The sequence below is a fragment of the Cupressus sempervirens genome, chromosome 9, assembly GCF_028749045.1.
Source record: "Cupressus sempervirens isolate cs-2001-9-10 chromosome 9, ASM2874904v1, whole genome shotgun sequence".
In the NCBI taxonomy this organism is placed as follows: Eukaryota; Viridiplantae; Streptophyta; class Pinopsida; order Cupressales; family Cupressaceae; genus Cupressus; species Cupressus sempervirens.
In genome coordinates, this window is record NC_143126.1 from 456451256 (window position 1) to 456470505 (window position 19250).

The 19250-nt window shown below is 39.9% G+C and overlaps 1 protein-coding gene across 2 annotated transcripts in view; it reads left to right on the forward strand.

Moving 5' to 3' along the window:
• LOC149539293 (ABC transporter B family member 25, mitochondrial-like) overlaps positions 1 to 19250 on the forward strand; it is a 269562-nt gene that overhangs the window by 130785 nt on the left and 119527 nt on the right. For both annotated transcript variants that reach the window (XM_089800610.1, XM_089800611.1), the window contains one exon: positions 499 to 644. In XM_089800610.1, coding sequence (XP_089656736.1) covers positions 499 to 644 — 146 coding nt within the window. The remainder of the gene's footprint in view (positions 1 to 498; positions 645 to 19250) is intronic.

Sequence of the window (19250 nt, forward strand, 5' to 3'; positions counted from 1 at the left end):
CACAATGGCTACTTCTCTGGTCTTTTTCCAGTGGCATCGTCAATTGATCAATTATTATTAACTGTGTGAGGTTTAAATCATTTTTTCAAATTATTTTATTTTTCATATCAGGGAATTCAGTTGTTAAATCTTTTGATTACAGGCAAATTAATTTAGACATTCTTCACATCACTGATATGCTGGAAAGTTTGTTGGGATACTAAGAGATACTATGTACCAAGATGATAAAGTACACAATGTTTTGTAGCTATTGTAGCAGTCGTAGTGGTAGCAAAAGTAGTAGACACAGTAGCTGTAATAATAATAGTAGGAAGCATAGTAGTGGTAGTTTTAGCAGTACCAATGTTAGTAATATTGTTGGTTGCTAATCTGATGCTAGGCTTTTGAATTTTTGATGATTTTTTTTTTTGTAAAGATTGGTGTACCATCTTTGCTGTCTTGAATTTATTTTATTGTATATTTCAATTTTGATTGAGACTTCTGTGTTTGTCTTCCCAGGATATGAGGGTGCAGCTTTGAAGACTCAGAGTAGTTTGGCTTATTTAAATTTTGGCCAGAATATTATTTTTAGCACAGCCCTATCAGCAGTCATGATTCTATGTGCGCAGGGAATAATGAGTGGAGCTATGACTGTTGGTGATCTGGTAAGAATCACCTCATTTTTATGGCATTATGTTACTTCTTTGATTGACAAGATACAAGGTGCATAGTGATTTGTAATTAGGAATATCATCACACACTTGCACAAGCGAGAGGGTGTTCTAGTTTACAACTCAAGATAAACCACTACTACTGCTTGCAATAAAACACAGTTATCAGATATTTCCAGCGACATTGAAGCAAACAATTGGTTTGCAAATTGTTAACACAACACCTTAAGTTTATAGTGGCATTACATTAAACAGTTTCAGACTACACAAATAATTTACTTTGAATAACATAGTGGCTGCTACATTAATAATTAGGTTGATTGCTGTAATATCCCCATTTTAGCAGTTGACCAAGTGTGTGCGCGTTAGCCTTGTTCTACATGGTCCTGAGGGCTAACAAAGGGTTTAATGGGATCTTGGAATGTTTTGGCCTAGTCATTTCCAGTTTGGGCCAAAACGAAGTTGATTTACTCAGTTTCAGGCATACTTACTATTTTTAGTAAGTCGGCAGGACACAGTGCAGGTCAATTTTGGTGATTGGATTCGATACTCCTCGGTGAGAGCTTTCCGATGAGCTATCACTCGCATTATTTGGAGTCCGATTGCTAATACATTTTAATGCCTGAAGTTTTATTAAAGTAACGTTTAATTTAATTGTAAAATATTAAGTGTTACTTTAATATTTATTTTATGGTGATGTGTACCCAAGGGAGACATAAGGGGTATTTTAATATATGTTTTATATATTACACATCTTTTATCCCACATTGCCCATATGAGTTGAGCGGACCCTTGGAAATAGAATAAAAGGAAGCATTTGTGGCTTCATTAGGCAGGTTGAATATGAGAAGAAATTGGTGTGTGAGTTGCAGCTCCGTTCTTGGCATTTGAGGACGTCTATTCTCTCTTGTAACATTCTAAACGTCATTCCCTTGGGGTTTGGCCTTTGGAATTCTTTGTTATTAGCTTCATTATCAGGCAGTTTAGTTGCATTTCCGGCTACAGACAAATTTGGTATTTTGCTCATATCTTCTTCACTACTTGTCTGACGCTTATGTCGCTTGGAGGGAATGGTATTATGAAGGCAGTGGACTGATTGAAGGACAAAGTGTTGTAGCAGCAAGTTTGTAAGCATGGGCTGGAGTATTATGTCAATACTGTTGAAGTAATTAGTGAGTTGATAAATTTGCTATGTATTTGGTTTTATGAATTCTGAAAATAACATTTTATTAGCAGCAATTCATTTCCACTTTGCATATCATTGTAGTTTCTTTCTTGTTTATGTTGCATGATACCAATTCCATGCACGAAACACAACAAACAATAAACATTTGATTTCCGAAGTTATAAGGGGTTTAAAACATTAAACGGAGAAATAAGAAGTTGAATGCAAACTGTTTGACATAATTCATTTTAACAATTTGGTTTAGTTTTTTGGGACATTCAAGGGTGCCCATTACAGTGGTATCAGAGCTATAAGTCCTGCCATCCTGTGGAGGTCTTATAGGGAATTTGGAACAGCCGGATAGAGGGAAAAAGTAAGTAAAAAACACAGGCTAAGCATTTATGTTTGAGCATGCGACAGGGGTCTTATAAATTCCGCGATACCAGAGCAAGACAAAATAGGATTTCAGACTTGCAAAGCAAACAGTCTAGTACATCCGTACAGGTGGACATTGAATCCAACCATACAGACACAGAGGAGATATTCTTTGATCAGGACAATAATATGGGTGATCGAGATGACAGGAATACAGGATTAGGCAGAGGCAGAAATGCTGGTCCAGATCAGGGGGAGGTACTGTTCAGATAGTTACTGGATACATTAGAGCAAGGGCAGCATATGCAACAGGAGCAGAATAGGCGAATGGACATGATGTTGCAGCTCATGGCTAGACAGATGGGTGTCAATATTAATCCAGGTGATGCTAACAACAGAAACAATAACAACGAGGGAAACAATAACAACGGGGGAAACAATAACCACGGAGGCCAAGGCAACAACAATGGTCCTAAGAATAACATTAATGGTAATAATGGACACGGCAACAATGGGAATGAGGCTGATAACTTTAGACACGTTGCACGCCCAGCGCGGACTGCGAGCTCGAGACCTCTTCTACCCACTTTCCCACCCAGAGATCCGGTTCAACCAGTAAACAAACCGCAGATTACCGAGTTATAGGATCAGTTCAGGAGGGACTGGGAGGCTAGTGGACCGGAGTTTCAAGCGGATATTTCTCTTAGAGATTATATGGACTTGAGGATGAGACACATGACTAAAGCAAGAGGGAGGAATCAAAACTTTGAGCTGAGGAAGAAAGTTGGAAAACTTTCTTTACCTTATTATGATGCTTCAGGGAAGATGACTGCACGAGCTTGGGTGCAGAAGGTAGATAGATACTTGCAGCTAAATCCTATGCCTGAGGAGGAGGCTATCAAGTATGCAGCTATGCATTTGGATGGCGTTGCACATGAATGGTGACTTTGGGGCATAATCAGATTACATCCTATGAGGAATTCACCGAAACATTGATTGGGAGATTTGACACTAAGGATCCCGAGTTACATTTCAAGGAGCTAGCACAGTTAAAACAGTCAGGTTCTGTGGATGCTTACATTGCCGAGTTTCAATGCTTATCTGTACTTGTTACTGATATCTCTCCTAGGAGATTGGTGGTGTTATTTTGTGATGGTCTTGCTGATCCATTACGAGGTTGGGTGAAGGGACATGATCCACTCACCTTAGCTGAAGCAACTAAAAAGGCACGAGATTTAGCCCCTTCGGTATACAAAGGAAAAAACCATTCAACAGATTCTTCCTACCGCAAGGACAGAGACAAAAAACCGTTTCAGAAAGAGTATAGAAAACCCAAAGAAGGATCAAAAGGACTAGACAATGAAACCTTGAATGAACTTCGAAAGAAGAAGCTGTGCTTCCATTGTAGAGAGCCTTAGGACTTATCTCATAAATGTTCTCTCAAGGCTAAGACAAATCAAATGGAGTAATTTTCAGCAGAAGAGTCAGAGTCAGAAGGGGAGGATCAGCACTCTGATTCAGATGAGGGTAACACTATAGAGGAGAGCAACATTCCTAAGGATGATAGATCGTTGGCACGCTTGACAGGGGCCCAAAAGGCAATCACATTTAAGGTCAGGGGTACTATCCAGGGGCAGAAAGTGATATCTCTTATCGACACTGGGGCTACACATAACTTCATAGATGCACAGTTGGTAGCCAGGAGAGGGTTACAGATAGAGGAGCATGATGGGTTTAGAGTCATGGTGGCTAATGGTGATAAGTTATTATGCACTCGGAAGATATCTAATCTTCGCATCAGGTTTGGAGATGGCTACGAGTTGGAGGATGAGTTCTATGTTGTGGACATGGGAGATTATGATGTCATCCTCGGCATGACATGGATGGCTTCACTAGTTGAGTTCACACTCAATCTAGCAAAATTGGAGATGAGATTCCAGCATGAGGGCAGAACTGTGGTACTTAGAGGACTTTCAGATGGAGGTTGCAGAGTAGTGTCCTTGAGGAGAATGCAGAGACTTTTTCGTCATGATGACATAGAGTGGGCGGCAGAATGCTACATTATGCCAACTTCACCAGAGCCACAAGAAAAGAGTCATCCACCAGATATCCAGAAGATACTTGATAGACACGCTAAAGTATTTAGCGATATTCCTCATGGGGTTCCTCCTGACAGAGGGATGGAACATGTTATTGAGCTCAAGGAGGGAGCCAAACCAATTATGATTACTCCCTATCGTCATCCTAAGAAACACAAGGATGAGATAGAGAAGGCGATTAAGGATTTGTTGGAGATGGGGCATATCAAGCCCAGTAAGAGCCCCTTTGCTTCAGCAGTAGTATTGGTAAAGAAGAAGGATGGGACGATGCGCATGTGCATCGATTACAGGGCACTGAATAAGAAAACAATTAAAAACAGGTATCCCATTCCTAGGATTGATGAGCTGATTGATGAGTTGCATGGGGCATGCTTCTTCACCAAAATTGATTTGCGATCCAGATACCATCAGATCAGGATGAGAGCAAAGGACATTGAGAAAACAACCTTCCGATGTCACTATGGCCACTTTGAGTTCATGGTTATGCCATTTGGTCTAACCAATGCACCTGCTACATTTCAAAGTTGTATGAACCAGGTATTCAGGAAGCAGCTGAGGAGATTTGTCTTGATCTTCTTTTATGACATCTTGGTCTTCATAAGACCTAGGAGGAGCACTTACATCATCTGGAGGAGGTGTTATCTATTCTGGAGAGAGAGTCATTGTATGCCAAGGAATCTAAATGTGAGTTTGGCATGACTGAGCTCCTTTACCTTGGGCATATCATTAGTGCAGATGGCGTTCGGGTTGATCCCGAAAAGATTAGAGCTATTGTAGAGTGGCCTACTCCCACAAACCTTACACAGCTTAAGGGATTCTTTGGTTTATGTGGTTTTTATAGGAGGTTTGTTAAGGGATTCTCACAGATTGCTACACCCTTGACAGATCTTACCAGGAAAGGAGCCTTCGTGTGGACAGGGGCAGCACAGAGGTGTTTTGAGCATTTCAAGCAGGTAATGTCTTCATGTCCAGTTCTAGCTCTACCGGATTTCACGAAGCCTTTTGAGCTTCATTGTGATGCATCAGGTGATGGGATTGGAGCAGTATTGATGCAGGAGAAGCATCCCATTGCATTCGAGAGTAGGAAGCTCCGGGGAGTTGAGAAAAGTTATTCTATCTATGATCGGGAGATGTTGGCCATAATGCATGCATTGGCCAAATTTCGATCATATTTGGTAGGTGGACGTTTTGTGATCAAGACTGATCACAACAGTATTAAATACTTCATGAGCTAGCGTGATCTTAATGACCGGCAACAAAAATGGGTGACTAAATTGCAGGCTTATGACTTTGACATAGAGTTTGTCAAAGGTAAGAAAAATGTGGTGGCTGATGCCTTATCTCGGAGACCTCACTTATGTGCTCTGGCAGAGATTTCAGGAGATTGGAGAGATCGGATTATAGCAGAGTATGTCGGAGATGCTTGGGCTTCTGGATTGATTTCAGGTACCATACAGGATGATTGCTATGAGGTGATAGATGGATTGATCAGAGTTCAGGACAGGGTTTATTTGATTCCATCATCACATTTGAGAGAGGCGATACTGAAGGCATTTCATGATGCACCCACAACTGGACATCCGGGGGTCTTCAAGACCTACAGGCAGATTCGAGAGCGGTTCTCATGGAAAGGGCTCAAGGATGATGTTCAGAGGTATGTCAGGGAGTGTGTGGTTTGTCAACAGAATAAGGGAGAGCACACATTTCTTGCAGGTTTATTACAGCCCTTGCCCATTCCTGATAGGAAATGGGAAAGTATTTCGATGGATTAGCACGAGTACAGGGAAGGGATTGCATCTATGTGGTGGTGGACCGCTTGACGAAGTTTGCTCACTTCTTTGCTATTCCATCCACTTACATAGCAGCACAGGTGGCAGATCTTTTCTTTAGAGAGATATTCAGGTTACATGGGCTGCCCAGATTCATTGTCAGCGACCGGGATAGTAAGTTTATGAGTGTTTTTTGGCAAGAGTTGTTTAGGTTGTGTGGTACAGATCTTACACCTAGCACTAGTTATCATCCGCAAACAGATGGGCAAACCGAGATTGTGAATAAATGGGTGAAAGGATATTTGAGGAACTATGTAACTACACAACAAAAGGCTTGGATCAGATGGTTGCATATGGGAGAGTATTGTTATAACACCACTTATCATATGTCCATCAAGATGACTCCTTTTATGGCACTCTATGGTTATGAAGCACCTAGCTTCATGGATTTAGTTTTGGGGGACAGTAGAGTGCCCAAAGCCAAAAACTTATTGCAGGATAGTCAGGACATCCTGAAAGTGCTCAAAGAGAATATACAACAGGCCCAGAATCAACAGAAATTGTATGCTGATCAGCACCGAATAGAGCGTAGCTTCGAGGTAGGGGATATGGTTTACTTGAGGCTACAACCATATAGACAGTCATCGCTCAAGAAGAGCGGAGCTGAAAAGTTGAAACCTAGATTTTATGGTCCCTACAGGGTGATTCGCAAAGTGGGCAAAGTCGCCTATGAGCTTGAGCTTCCAGAGGGCAATCGAGTGCACAATGTGTTTCATGTGTCTAGGCTTAAGAAAGCCATCGGTCAGAGTGTAATGCCTTCTGCAGATTTACCCCTTTTGGATGAGGAGGGGAAGCTTGTGTTAGTACCCGAGGCTATTCTGGACACCAGAGAGAGGAAGCTTAGAAACAGGATAGTGAAGGAGTATTTGGTCAGATGGAAAGACCTGCCGGAGGAAGATTCTACATGGGAGAGTGAGCAGGTTATTCAACAGGCTGGACTGAGATTGCTTGAGGACAAGCAATTTCAAGGGGGGCGGACTGTAATGTCCCCATTTTAGCAGTTGACCAAGTGTGTGTGTGTTAGCCTTGTTCTACATGGTCCCGAGGGCTAACGAAGGGTTTAATGGGATCTTGGAATGTTTTGGCCTAGTCATTTCCAGTTTGGGCCAAAACAAAGTTGATTTACTCAGTTTCAGGCATACTTACTATTTTTAGTAAGTCGGCAGGACACAGTGCAGGTCAATTTTGGTGATTGGATTCGATACTCCTCGGTGAGAGCTTTCCGATGAGCTATCACTCGCATTATTCGGAATCCGATTGCTAATACATTTTAATGCCTGAAGTTTTATTAAAGTAACGTCCAATTTAATTGTAAAATATTAAAGTGTTACTTTAATATTTATTTTATAGTGATGTGTACCCAAGGGAGACATAAGGGGTATTTTAATATATGTTTTATATATTACACATCTTTTATCCCACATTGCCCATATGAGTTGAGCGGACCCTTGGAAATAGAATAAAAGGAAGCATTTGTGGCTTTATTAGGCAGGTTGAATATGAGAAGAAATTGGTGTGTGAATTGCAGCTCCGTTCTTGGCATTTGAGGACGTCTATCCTCTCTTGTAACATTCTAGACGTCATTCCCTTGGGGTTTGGCCTTTGGAATTCTTTGTTATTAGCTTCATTATCAGGCAGTTTAGTTGCATTTTCGGCTACAGGCAAATTTGGTATTTTGCTCATATCTTCTTCACTACTTGTTCGACGCTTATGCTACTTGGAGGGAATGGTATTATGAAGGTAGTGGACTGATTGAAGGACAAGTATTGTAGCAACAAGTTCGTAAGCATGGGCTGGAGTATTATGTCAATACTGCTGAAGTAATTAGTGAGTTGATAAATCTGCTATGTATTTGGTTTTATGAATTCTGAAAATAACATTTTATTAGCAGCAGTTCATTTCCACTTTGCATATCATTGTAGTTTCTTTGTTGTTTATGTTGCATGATACCAATTCCATGCACGAAACACAACAAACAATAAACGTTTGATTTCCGGAGTTATAAGGGGTTTAAAACATTAAACGAAGAAATAAGAAGTTGAATGCAAACTGTTTGACATAATTCCTTTCAGCAATTTGGTTTAGTTTTTTGGGACATTCAAGGGTGCCCATTACAATTGCTTTCTAGATGTCAATAAGTGAAGCCATCTATACTTTCAGACTTGAAGAAGATTACTAAAGCCGCTTACAAACTCATAATCAGTTCCAATCTCATGCTTCCAGCTTGCAAGCTTTAATCATTGTGAAATCTTTCGTCCAGCCAGTTCTATTCATTTCAAATGCTGGAGGAAATAATCACAAGCTGGAATAACATAAATTGACGTCATTATAATTATATTATAGTCACTTCATAATTCAATCAATCATATGCACTTAATTTTCAATTATTTTTTGAGCAATGGAATCTAGGAGACATGGTGCAAATTCACAGAGAAGCACAGAGGTACTTGGTGATGGGCAGAACTGTATCTTTGTGACTTGGTGGAATGTGACGCTTTTGCACTTCGTTTTACTGCTTTCTTATGTCATGTCATTGGCAAGTACTGCTCCCGAGCTGAGATCTGAGCATGGGTCGAACAAATTGGGGTGACATGCTCAGCAATTTACATTTCCTGCGAAAACACTTCTTAATTGATTTCAAGAGTCAAGATTAAATTTTTCTTAATTGATTTCAGGAGTCAAGATCAAAGGGACAAAATTTTGAAATTGAACCTGTGGAAGCTAGGTGACCAATTCGTCTTCCTGCAAAGTTGGGTTCCAAATTTTAATCCACGTGCCTTGTCTCCTGTGGAGGAGCTGAAGTGGCTGAGACTGTACAATTTGTCTTTCAAGTATTGGCGTGCAAATGTATTAAATCAGATTGGTAATTTGTTAGGGCAAACTATCGAAACTAGCATGGGTGATGATTCGATCTTATATGCTCGAATCAGGATCTTGGCAATTTTAGCGAGTCCTAGCTCAATCGACCTTGCAAATGCGAATGGGGCATGGTCTCAATTGATTGACATAGAGGAGAACAAACTATTTTTCTTGAGGTGCAGATGTTGGAAACACAATTTGGTTTCTAGTCCATATCCTACCGCTTAATGTTGGACCCCTAAAAAGTCTGCAGAGATCCTTGTCATGGTTGCCGCTCCAATCTTTGACCCACTCTCCAATAAACATCCAGAAACAATGACAATCATTGTTGTGAAGGAGCTAGTTGGGAAGATGCTTGATACCAATGCCATTCTTGTGATGCCTGTTGGGTGGATATTTTGCAGTAACAGTTTATGCGAGTTCATTTGCAAAATAGGGTTACTAGTCACAACATGTGAGACAGAGCCTCTCCTACCTTAAAGGGAAGGCCCCCCCTTCTCACAATTCCTTGGTTCAACTCAAGGTAAGCAAAAAGTTGAGAGATATTGTAAAGGGGTGCTATCCATATTCTTTCCTCTTATTTCAAGAAAGAATCCACTTACTTGTGGAGTGGATAATGGGTAAGATTAATCTCTATAACTACACTTCTATCTAACGGTTGGAAATAGTGATACCAATACCAAACACCAACTCATAGGCTGATTGAAAGTGTATCGGCTTAGATCTATATCTAGTTTCTCTAATCTATAAGAACGGTTATGAAGCTCATAGACCTCTATGCAATTCTTTTAAAGGTAAATCCCTACCATTGGGGTGCACAAACCTCTAGAAGTAGAGGATTTATAATAAATTGCATGAATACAAGATAGTAATATAAAGCACAATCACAACTTCTATTCTATATTACTACAATTACTCCTAGTTACAACTTTGAATTCAATTGCTTCCTGTACTCACTATGTTCTAAAACATATACAAGCTTACCATGAATAAAAGACAGTAAACTCAAATTGCAGTTACAACTTCCAATTTAATTCTACCATTCTTGTTTGCAAAGACAGCTTCAAAACAAAATGCTCTCTTTGTATTCATTTTTTTTCAAAATTGCACTACACAATCATAGTTATGCGCACACATTTGGCAGAGCTCTCTTGTATACTAAAAAGATGATTATTTACAATTGAGGGCACTCCTTTATATAGGCAAAGAAGTGAGAGAAAGAAGGAGAAAAAGGTGGGAGAAACTCAACCACCTTGACTAAGTCAAACTAAGAAAGAAGATTTATTGGATTGCATGACTGAAGGTTCGTGTAATCAGATTACATGCATCATACAAAAAAAGCATAGTCTCTGTCATTGGAGTCTTATGGGTTGAGCCCTACTCGGGTGCATATGCAACAGAAGAATTATTGAGGTCATTGTGGTCCATACTCCTGCGTTGTATTGTATAGATCAGCCAGAGACATTGATAATACCATTTCAAGGGAAAGTGTGAACGACCAATGCGATTGATAAACAAAGATAACGTCAGCTTTACAATTCTGTTGGAGGCACTATCAGGTATATAATGTACAGGCCATAATAAACATAACCAGTAATCACTCACAGTTCTAGTCATATGAAGAAGGGGATATTTTCATTGACCAGTGATAGACATTATGCCTGAACACACATCATCAGTTCAGACATTTTCCCAGTGGTCTGACTGAGATTCATCTTAAGTTTATGTCCTTCAATTTGATCTACCATTTATACAGACTGCATAGACTTGGTGAAGGGAACTCAAGTAGGGGTGGTATCGACAACAATTAGAGAAACTGGGCAATATCGTGCTGAAGCTCAGGACATCCAGAGCACTTTGAGTACAAATGCTAATAATAGTATTGATCAGTGACAGGAATAAAAAAAACCGAGCATTCAGGTTTTCTGAACAGTTATAAGGAGGTAGCATCAAAGAAAATTCGAGAAAAAGGAGTGGAGATAAATAGCCACTCATAAAGACTAGAGCAAACAAAGAATATAAAATTGCAATTTATTAGAATCAATTATATATAAATAAACAACTTCAGTAGAATTCATTCCGCACTATTAAAATGCTGAGATCATCACTTCAGATAAGAAATCATATTAGACCAAATAAGACAAAACCCATAGGACCAGCGTGCAATAAATTCCCTCTAGAATATCTATAATCCATAACATTCCTTCCTCCAATTGATTTTATATCAGTGATTCACAATTGTGGTTGATAGACATATCACGTCAACAAGTTGAGATTTACACAATTGACATTAGTACAGCCATCATGATTAAGATACAAGCAGTGACAAACTCTCAATTGTTACATAGTGCCAAGATAATTTTGCATCTTTCGCACTATAAAATTCATTATGATTTAAGGTTTACTAGGGAAGAGGCTCTTCAAAATGAACTAGTAAGAAAAATATCCTAAATTTTTTAAGTAATTGGGCAAAGGGACATTACATTTTGCTTGCTATCAATTAAGAAATAGTTCGCTACCTTATGAAGAGAAATAGCTGTTTATTAGCATAGACAATTTGTTTTTGATTTGATATGAAATGAATTGCCATTACCTCTGTATATACAACTTGAAGCTTGAAAAGGAAGATGCATTCATTGGGCTGACTTGGCCTTTTTTAGGCCAATTAAAATTTTCCAATTCAAGCTATATTTCTTGCCATGCTGGCTGACTTAATCTTTGAGCTGATTACAATTTAAATTTGTTCTTTAAGCTCATAAGTCACCTACCTTGGTCCAACCCTTTTCCAAATTTCATTGTTGATTAAAATTGTCATTATCTTGTTTGAGATCTGAGATTTAAATTTTGTGTTTTAGGGGCTCTTTTCTGGTGGAATTCTCCAAGGTGGAGATTTCAAGACATGATGAAAAATCTTGGGCAGAATTCTAAGGATTAGGGAATTCCGCCAAGATATACCTTGGCTTCATCTTGTCTTCTACATTTGAATTTCATTAGTGATTGGGAAGGGGAGAAGAATCATAATAATACATATTTTTTATAATAAACAATTAATTAACAAAAACAAACTATTATAATAACATATTAATTTAAATAAATATAAAAGCTATTGGTCGTGTGACCAAAGCCATGACCAAAGGTTACAACCTTGGCCAGGGACCAAGAGTCCCTTTGACAATGCCATCACTCATATAAGAGTGGACTTGTGACAGAAGGAACGGCATCGAATCATAGAAAAACAAATATAACAAGTCTAGTGATTTTATATATCAAGGAACAGGGAAGGAAGTGTGAAAGGCCAGTAGTGGACAATATATGGAACAAAACAAGAAATAAAAAACAAATCAGTGATGGATAAAAACAAACCCCATGGTTAGGTGACAGCATAGACTAAGGGTCAATGCGAGAACAAGAATTAAACTAATGAGAAAATACAATAAGAGCACGAAGGAAAAGTCAAACAGCGAATAAGAACAGAAACAAACAAGAATACTGAAATAATAAGTGTGAATGGTTACGGCAAAGGATTAAAATAACAAACATAGAACGAGCGATCTGCTGGAGTTAAGGATGCCACATAGCAGCCATTGAAGTAGGAGGAAGAAGAAAAATAATTAAAAGCAACCAGGCAGAACTAAATAGTGGCATTACAAAAGGCGACAGTAAGATACGATCCAGCAATAAAGGAATACAGTGAATAGGGACTGTAGAGCCCAATAGCATTTTCAACAGACTTATACATACAAACACAGAGCAGCAGAAATAAGTAATATCTAAGGACAAGAGAACTGAATATATCAAATGGATATATAAATACCAATCTCAGAGATCATTAAAGGTATGTTGGAATACTGGCATATACATTTTAAAGAGAAAATTTATCAAGCATATATGTAGGATAAGATAAGATAATAATATTAATGTCCAACGAAAAACCACAAGGGTTTATGGGACTGAGCATACAAACAAAAGAGCTGGCCAAAGCAGGAGCACCAAATGGTGATTGAGAAGAAACAAAACAAGACACAAAACTAGAGAAAAACAAGGTAAGGACTAATGACCCTTCCTTGTTACAAAGTAATCAGTAATAGAGGGATATAATTGTGGACAATCCATAGTCTTAGACCGCCGTTGAGAACCGCTGTAGGAGTATCGTTGCTTGGAAAGATTGGTGTAGTGTTTGACCGATCTGGAATGAGGAGTATTGGATGGCCTTTTCAAACCCTGTGGTGGAGACAAGGGAGAGAAAAAGGTGGTGATGAGTTGGTTTGAGATATATCCGTGACGTATGAATGACTGCAGGGTATTCTCTCCAAGCTGGATGGCCTCCTAAAGATAAAGTGCAAGACATCACTAGTCAATATAGCCGAAGAACGTTGAAAGAGAAAAACAATCTCTGAATAGGTAATAAAATCTCCCTCTGATCTCATAGTAGATAGGACACTGAAATATAAAGTGGATCTCAGTCTCAACCTCTGCAAATCTGATCAACCCTATCCATATGGTGATCAGTTCGAACCCGAAGCCGGTGAGAGCCAACTCTAAAAGAGCCCAAAGAGAACCGCAGGGCGTGACTCCAACACTGATAAAGATAAGCAAGGTGAACAATAATACCATTCTGAATCTCAAGAAAATGCTCAACATAGAAGGCCATCTTAGGGCGCAAACCCCCGGGGAATTATGCCAGGTAGTGGTAATGTATTGTCTATAAATATCCTGTCTAACATGCTCATTCAACTATTGATGAGAGGGGAGGAGGTGAGTAAAAGCATCCAATGAAAACTGGTATGGAGGAAGACAATCAATCTCAATCCCGATCGAACCCAACAAGGAGATGGCTTGGGCGTATCAACAACGAGATCTAGTACAAGTATCGGATCTCATAATCTCAATAGAAGAATAGTATGCTAGGTGAGAGTATTTGTGCCGGTCGACCCTTGACTCCATAAAACCATGAAGCCGATAAAGGAATCAAATCAAGTAAAAAATGGCTGCGAGTGTGAAAGGATGAGCTCCAAACTCAGCTAAGCCAATGCTGTGGGGGGTGAGCCTGTGACATCTAATGATACGTCATAACATCAACGTTTGAACAGGCTCAATAGAGGCCCAATCAGAAGCAAGAAGAGAAGGTCCCCAAACAATCGAGCCATAGAGAACTGTCGGTTGAACCAAGGAGTCCAAGAGGGACAGCTTGGACGAAATATCTTGAAAATGATATGTGAAGCACTGTCTTTCCAGCATGGCAAGGGAACCCATGCCCTTACTAACTTTGGACAGAATAGTCGGTCTCAAGCTGAAGTGGGGCCCCGAAAACTTCACTTAGAGATACATGTAAGAGGAAGTAATCTCAACCTCTTGACCTTGAAAGAAGAAATGAAGATGAGAGGTCTTGAAACAGTTAAAGATCATAACCCAAGTCTTAGTTAGGTTGATAACAAGCTGCTGCTGATCACAAAAAGAAGCCAAACCATCCAGGAGTCTTTGTAAACTATCGGAAGAAGAGGCCAAGAGAACCACATCATCAGTGAAAAGGAGAATGGAACCTGATGTAAATAGCACCCATCACCAGGTTGCAAAGAGTTCACAAGGAATTACTCAAGCTCACCAATGTATAAACCGAACACTGTAGGAGAAAGAGGGCAACCCTGGTTCACCCCAATGGTACTTTGAATCAGAACAGAAAAGCCCTCTTGAGTCCTGAGTTTACTAGTTACCTTCTCATAAAGTCTTCTCATAATAGTCTGCAACATATTTGAGATCCCAATCTCAGGAAGTCTTTGAAATAAGGCCTTTAACTCTATAGGCTCTTCTGTCAAGCTCACTAGATAGCATGGTGTTTAGAGCAGTGGCATAAAGTTTGGCAAACGTATGCCAATCATGATAGTCCTGTAATTACCCGAGTCGAAAGCAAGCCCAGACTTAGGAATAGGGTAAATCACATGTTGCGACTAGGATTTAGGAAACCCAGTACAAACCAACTCTATTAAAGAGTGTAGGAAGGTAAGATCCAAGGACCAAAGCACCAAGCTTGAAAAGTTTTACCTGGAAACCATTTTCATCAGCCGCTCTACTGCATCTTATGGATCTAATGGCCTCAATAATGTTGGAGTAGGTGAACAAATGGCAGTGAGGAGGTGGAGTGGAATGAAGAGGTGGCTGCCTAGGAATGTCATAAAGCGTAATGATGTGGGAGGTCAGAGAGTGGAAGTCAAGGATGGAGGACGGGGGGGGGGGGCGTATACCGAGGGAAAAGGGTACGCCAGAGGATCTGGGGATTTTGAATAAGCGTGGAGCAAAGGGATCTACACTGAGAAGAGGCAACAAAATGTTTCTTGTGGCGAAGAAAACGGAGGTAAGAAAGGCAAAGGTGGGTGAAGGCAGGAAACTGAATCACAAAAGCAGAGAAAACAAAGCGATGGAAAGCTTTACAATCAACATCAAATCATTTATTCACAGGACAAGTATTCTGACGCTTAGCTTTGAGCGAGGGTGGGGAACGGTGGGGGATAGAAAGAAGAGCAGAAACCCAGATGGCAGAGGCAAGTAAATCAAACATATTAGAGGTCACATGCGACTCATTGAAACTAGCTGGTGTCAGAAGCCTCCTAAGATGGTAAGAAAAGAGCTCATCATCACCCTTAGGGTAGTGAAAATGAGTAGAGGTACAGACCGTATTAGCTGAGAAGTGGGACGATTGGAGAGAAGTTGATAGGTGAGGTGAAACATAGGTAAGAATGCTAAGAAGAGCAGAAACCCAGATGGCAGAGGCAAGTAAATCAAACATATTAGAGGTCACATGCGACTCATTGAAACTAGCTGGTGTCAAAAGCCTCCTAAGATGGTAAGAAAAGAGCTCATCATCACCCTTAGGGTAGTGAAAATGAGTAGAGGTACAGACCGTATTAGTTGAGAAGTGGGACGATTGGAGAGAAGTTGACAGGTGAGGTGAAACATAGGTAAGAATGCTAAGAAGAACATGGTCAGCAAAGGGGAAACGAGAAATGGTGAAGTAGTGAATGGAGGGAATAAAGGAAGAAGAGGTGATGACATGTCCACAACACTCGCACCACCACCATGTGGCCAACAGGTAAAGAGGACAGAACCAGGGAAGAAGGATAAATCGTTCAGAATCAACAACCTAGAAGACTCACAGAGTTGGAGGAGGTGGCGGCCCTAACATGAGAGCAGTCCAAGAACATCATTCGAGGTGCGTTGACGTCCCATACTAGTCGGATCTATTTCAGAAGTGCAGATCGAATCAGAACCACGATCATGTAAAGGTGTCTATAGATTCTTGGTCCATGCATTAAAGCCTCAAAGAATAATGATATCACCCAAAGCAGCAAACTGTGAGATGCTCTCTTGAAGGTCACAAAAAGGATCCCCTTTCTTAGGGTCATAACAAACTGCAAGAAAAATGTCTCTTTGTCGGTGATTCTAACGACCAATACAGACCCACATGAATTTGGCAAAGGCATCAGAGTGAACAATTGATGTGAACCAAAAAATATCATTTCGAATCAAACAAGCAACACCCCTTGACCAATGGACCCCACTAGAACTATGGACCTCATCTTTGCAAACTGACAACCATTGGTACCCAAGATATCTTGAAAGAGGGCGTATGGGACTCTCGTGAGGCTTAGTAACGGTCAAAATATTTGCGGACCCCACTGCATCATGAAAGAGACCAGGTAATGACCATAAAGAGCCATTACCATTCCAACAGTTGACAAGAAGAGAAGGGGACTTTCTCTTGTCAGGTTGCTGTCAAAACTGTCATGCGGGTTTGGAGGTTGTCTTTGCTACCCATCTAGTAGGAGGGGAATCACAAACCACAACTCTAAGATTCCTAATAACAACCCATTTTCAACCCCGCCTAGCGTCTGCCACAATTCCCCGAGCATGTTTCAGCTTTGTAACCTGTGCCTTAGTAAGATCTTCATCTAGATAAATTTTAGAGGGGAGAGAGAACAACTTTCTGTTTGCTCTAAGAGCATGAAGCCTATTTGAAATAGAGAAAAACTTGATGAAAAGGGTATCTCCTATACCAAACCAACATCTGTCCAAGGTAATATTAGAGATACTGAGGTTGTCAGGGTGAAAAGAATGCCCAGCAGCAATAGGGTCAAAAGTGGGTTAGAGACCACACACACGCAAGTTGAGCTCATGTGCACGTCGCACACGCTCATCATCAATCTTACCTTAAACAATCTTGTTTATACTCAGTTAGGGTGCAGTAGTATCTATGTTAGTGCAAAGAGAAGCTTATGATTTCACCTTCTGTTCAGTTACCACAATTAGAGAAGAGTGTATTGTAGCCATTTTGGTAGAGGACATTCGTTACGAATGTTGAGTTTCTCTTCAAGAGAACTTAGAGACTAGAGGGCATTCTTATGGGAATGTTGGGTTTCCAAATTGGAAATCAGAGAGAGATTTGTAGGGAATCTCTTAGAGACAATATATATATATGTGTGTGTGTGTATTGTAGTGGTTAATCATATACATATGTTAGAGACTAGAGACATGGCTAGAGGTGGGATCTCTACCAAGTAAGGGATTGTAATGCCTAGCCTGGAGATCCTTGGAACACAAGGATAAAACATGCACTGAATAATTTTTTTCTTATGATAAGTTACTTAACAACAACATAAAGTAACCGAGTGCAATAACGGAACACCAGGACAAGGTGATGAGAATAGGGAACATGGCAAGACTCACATGTTCACCTACACTAGTGGAATTCTTACAACTACGTCCAAAGATCTCCAAGCTCAAATCCACAACTCACAAACCAAGACCACATGAATCATGAGAATATACCAAGGGGATATTCTCGTTCAATCCCAAGGTAAAAGTTCCTAGGATGCTCAGACATACAAGTACATATCTACTAGACATATTATAATCACGATTTAGAAGTAGAGACCAACAACAGTCAAGCAGAAGACATGGCCCCAAAGTTATCACCACTCATCTACTAAACACCATGCTGAAAGATAGATGCTAAATCTTGAAATTTGACTATGCCTGAAATCTTGAAGCCCTAAAAATTGGCTTATGTCTGAATTTCTGAAGCCTTGAAATTTTCTAGAATCTTTATCTTATCTCGGAGAGGTCTGGAACCTATCTCAAATGAATATTTGCATATATTAAAATATATCTAAAGTATAAGGAATTAAATATATGTCAACTTATACTTAATCGATATATTTCAAACCCCATAGAAACATCCGCTAAACTAGGAAGGAGTGCAACCCTAAAGGGTACTCAAAACACCAATTAACTCCCTAACGAAAAGTCTAGAGATACTTGTTGTTTGCCCAAGAAAACCAGGCGACACTTTAATACAGCCAAGCGACATTTCTCACTATAGCCAGGGGATACTTTTTGCCAAGGCGATACTTTTCACTATAGCCAGGCAATACTTCTCAGTATGGCCAGGCGATAGTTCTCAATATGGCCATGCGATACTTCACCAGTATCGTACAATATTTCACAATACTACGGTGCGATACTTTACAGTATCATACGAGCTTTCTCCTTAAGGCATGCGATACTCTTTCAATATCGCCCAATGTTGAACCACAGTTGCCGAGGATTGAAAAGAAACAATCCGATGAACAATCAGAAGGGTAAAAGTGTTAGAACCTCCACATTGGGGAGTTCCAGATCCATTATAATCAAGGCTTGGACACTCGAATGCATAAATTACCAAACACCATGCAACAGGACATAGAATACAACTATCCATGTAATTCATAACAACATATAACATGCAGAAAGCAATGTCGCAATGAACATACATGGTTCATAAACCAAACATCATATGAAGGAAAACATAAACAATAAAGACCATACAACTAAAACTCATGCGTGGTTCCTCCCAACCATAATAGCACCATGAGACCTTGAATGTCCTAACCATCCCCCACGAGTAACATCCGAAACTGCCAACTAGAGAGTCGGAGTTGTCTTATGAGGACGTCACTACTAAAGTGTAATGACATCATAAGAACAAGAAATCTAACATGCTAATCCAATAAGCAATAGATAATCCAACTAAGCAAATCACATAATCTGATCATATACTAAACATCATAATAAGGGAATGCGTCAAATAAACTAACATCATTTAAACATGATATCCGAGCATTCCAATGAAAGCATAAATCACAAGAAAGAATACTTCGGAAACCGAAGTACCAAGTGGAAACATCCAGCAACAGTCGCACTAAGACAATAGACCGTCTTTGTACACTGGTCCCCGATAGTG